The sequence below is a fragment of the Cryptomeria japonica genome, chromosome 4 (assembly GCF_030272615.1).
Source record: "Cryptomeria japonica chromosome 4, Sugi_1.0, whole genome shotgun sequence".
Classification (NCBI taxonomy): domain Eukaryota; kingdom Viridiplantae; phylum Streptophyta; class Pinopsida; order Cupressales; family Cupressaceae; genus Cryptomeria; species Cryptomeria japonica.
Window position 1 is genome coordinate 558,920,327 of NC_081408.1, and position 3,430 is coordinate 558,923,756.

Consider the following 3,430-nt stretch of genomic DNA (forward strand, 5'->3'; position numbering starts at 1 on the left):
TGAGAAATTGATGCTAAAGTTCCTTCAATCTGTATGGCTTTCCTGTATGCCTCCATATTGTTCTGCAAAAACAATCTAATTTTAGAAGCATTTGTCTGCACCCATGCTTTTGCAGTGGTTGCCACCTTTCTCACTTCGACCAGTGCTTTCATGTCTCCCTCTGGAAGTGATGAGGTTGAAGGCAGGCTATCATCGGCCCGCACATCAAGGGGCTTGCTCATCTACACTAGCAACTTCTTATACTATTCTAGCTGCGCCTTGACCTCTGAGTGGGAGATGTGTTCCTTTTCTATCCGGCTCCTAACCATACTGGTAGCAAGCTCTAATGTATCCAACTCTCCCCATTTAGTCTGTTTACCCAATTTTACCTGTGACACCTAGTATTTCAGGGAGCCTTCTCCTTCAACTTGCACAGGAGTTGCAACGTCAACAATCACCTCACCAGAACCAGTTCTAGACAAATGGGGTATGGTCTTGGCCTTCTTCATTTTCCTTGGTTCTTCAATGATTGCTTTTTGTAATGTGACCTTCGACAACACCACTTTCTTTTTCTTCTCAAAGGTGAAGCTTAACCACTGTGGTGTATCCTCATCCTTATCACCTTCATGTGGTATGATGTTTGCAGTCACCATCTGTACCTTTGACTGCTCTTCTGCTTCATCCTTCTCCTCTTCTTGTTCAGGAATTTGGATACCTTGGGTTGAATTACCTAGTTGGACCTAGCCGGTCTGGAGAGCGCTATCAATATTCAACTATTGCTACTGTTTGTGCAACTCTCCCAACTTGCCACTTACTTCTTCCTCAAACTCCCTATCATCTTTATTAGTTTCTTTCATTTCTCCTCCAACAACTATTTCTTTCAACAAATTCTCTTGGTCCTTTAGAGTTAAGAGCAATCTCTCATCTTGTGAATCTTTGGGCTCATTTTGTTCTTTTTCTTCCTCAACCGACAACTCCTCTGGTAAATCTTGTCTATCAATGTCCATGGGATCGATCGGTGCCTGTTTCTTGAGCTGAATAGACTTCTTTTCTTTCTTCTTCTCACTCTTTCTTTGCACTAGTTGCACCATAGGTTGCTCATCTTCCTGATCTGAATCAGACTCAACATTATGAATGGTGACCTTCTCTGTTGCAGGAGTTAATACTTGTGTTAACAGAGGTAATGTTGCTGATGTAACAAAAGTATGAGTTGGTGTAGACATTGGCATTGTCACATGAGTGGTAGTAGTTGATGTTGTCAAAATTGGAGGTTGTGTTGTGGTGGTAAGTGGAGGTTGAGTAGATGTACCTATTGTATTAGGAGGGGGTTGAGTATATGTAGATGTTTCTTTGTCGGCCTTTCCTTGCTCATCTTCCTCCTGAGTGCCTTCTCCTAGCATTTTCCCAATTTCCACCCTGACAAGATGTACCTTTACCAGTGGGATGGCTCCTAACCCCTCCGTTATTTCAAAATCTATGACCTTTTTCAATAATTAGACCTTTCTCATTTGTACCTTGACCTATTCCAAAATCTCTCATATGGCTGGCTCAGGTTCAGTAGCCTCATCTGGTTCAGTGCATGTGTTCTTTCTAGAACCAGAACTTGTCCTGTGGCCATATTCTTTATGAACCCTTAACTGAGGATTGTTGGCAATTTGGAGGAATTGATTATGTGTTGCATTGATGTTTTGTCATTGATGGCAACACCAACTATTTTGGTTGTTTACCAGTTTCCGGTTGGTTCCAATAGAGTGGTTGGTTTATGATATTGATCCGATATGCTTCGGTATGCTTTGGTTTGTGGAATTGATTTGGATTTGTCATTCATGCTATTCAGATGTTTATCATGATCAGTTGGTTCAGGATTTGATGACTCAGATACTATCATTTGTTCTAGTAGGCCTTTTGGTCACCAATAAGGGTTTTACCGACAGAGATTTGTTGAAAATGCATGTGATAAGTGGTGTTGATGCAGCTTCTAGATGGCTTTTGGTATACTTCTGGTTATCTTTTTCATGTTCCTGTTGATCGATGGTGTTGGATTTAGGACCAGACCTAACAATGTCTTATTTTGCTAGGTTATGGACCGATTTATGTAACGTGTTGGTTGATGATCCCGATGCGTTACCAGATGGATTCATTGATTGGATTATATTGTTTCGATCTTAGGCCAACTTGGTTGATCATTGGATTGTGGATTTATGTTATGAATTTATTGTAGTATCTTTTAGGTGGCCAACCTAATTGTTTAGGTCTCGAGTTGGTATAAATATGATATAAGATCTCTTTGTAGATCATGAGATTATGGTTATGGGATGGTTATGTGATTACCTGTGCAAATAATGTTGTAATCATATGCCAAAGTTTTGGTCGATCATAGGTGATTGAATTGGGTTGGTAAGAGAGGTTAAAGACCTCTGGTACTGAGCTTAACTATAACTACACTCAGGCATAGGAGATGTTATCTTTGCAGTTCACTCTAATTTCTGGATTGTAGTCTGAATTTAATTTTTAGTCAGTGAGGCTCCTTTTGTGATGAGCAGTGCGCTCTAGATTGTTGGCCTTCCTTCATGTGCAAGCCCCTCATTTTGTAATCACATACTTACTACAAAAGTATTATCTGACTATGGGTAGGATTTCCACTATGGTTTTTCCCTTTACCGGGTTTTTCATATACAAATCTTGGTGCCATGTGTTCCGGATGGATGGTAAATGTTTTGTGAATTATGTTTATGTTTAATTGCTATATTAATTATTTCAGTATTTGGTTTATGCATTACGGTATTGGGTTTATGTGTTCCAGTAATAAGGATTGGAATGCTTAAAATTTTGTAATCTGTTGACAACTGATTCACCCCCCCTCTCATTTGTCCTCTAGTTATTTGAGTTGTCTAGCAATTGGTATTAGAGCTTGGTTCTCTCTACAAAAGCTTAACCGCTTTAGGAAGATCCTATGGCATCTAATAGTTCAAGTTCATCAAATACATCTGTAGCTGTTTTTTAGAGAGAAATTCCTAGGCAAAATGGAACAAATTACAGGGTATGGAAGATTCAGATGGAGACTCATCTAAGATGTCTTGGAAAGGAAATTTGGGAGATCACCGAGAAAGGTATTAACCCTTTTAATCCAACATCTGGAAATCCTCCTCCGACAGGTCTGGATAAGGATCTTGAGAATGATGGTAGAGCTAGAGAAGCCCTTTTGTGTGCACTTTTTGATCAGCAAATAATGGGACTAATTGAAAAATCAACTATAAAGGCTATATAGGACAAATTAGAGACTCTGAATGAAGGTGACCCTACTGTTAAAATTGCTAAACTTGATGGTTACCAGGTGATGTATGAGAACCTGAAGATGGAAGAAGATGAAAGGATTACTGCTTTTATGGAGAGAGTTAATGAGATTGTTATGGGAATTCAATGTTGTGGTGGATCTCAGAGTGAAGATGAG

General features: G+C 39.5%; 1 protein-coding gene across 1 annotated transcript; it reads right to left on the bottom strand.

Annotated features, from left to right (window-relative positions):
• Positions 1-758: 758 nt before the first annotated feature.
• LOC131029428 (uncharacterized) lies at positions 759-1,379 on the bottom strand. The gene has a single exon (XM_057959901.1). It carries the CDS (start codon positions 1,377-1,379, stop codon positions 759-761), a length of 621 nt encoding a protein of 206 aa, XP_057815884.1.
• Between the last annotated feature and the right edge of the window lie 2,051 nt (positions 1,380-3,430).

Coding starts and splice junctions, on each gene's coding strand:
- LOC131029428 (XM_057959901.1), bottom strand. CDS start 1,379: ATGCTAGGAGAAGGCACTCAGGAGGAAGATGAGCAAGGAAAGGCCGAC.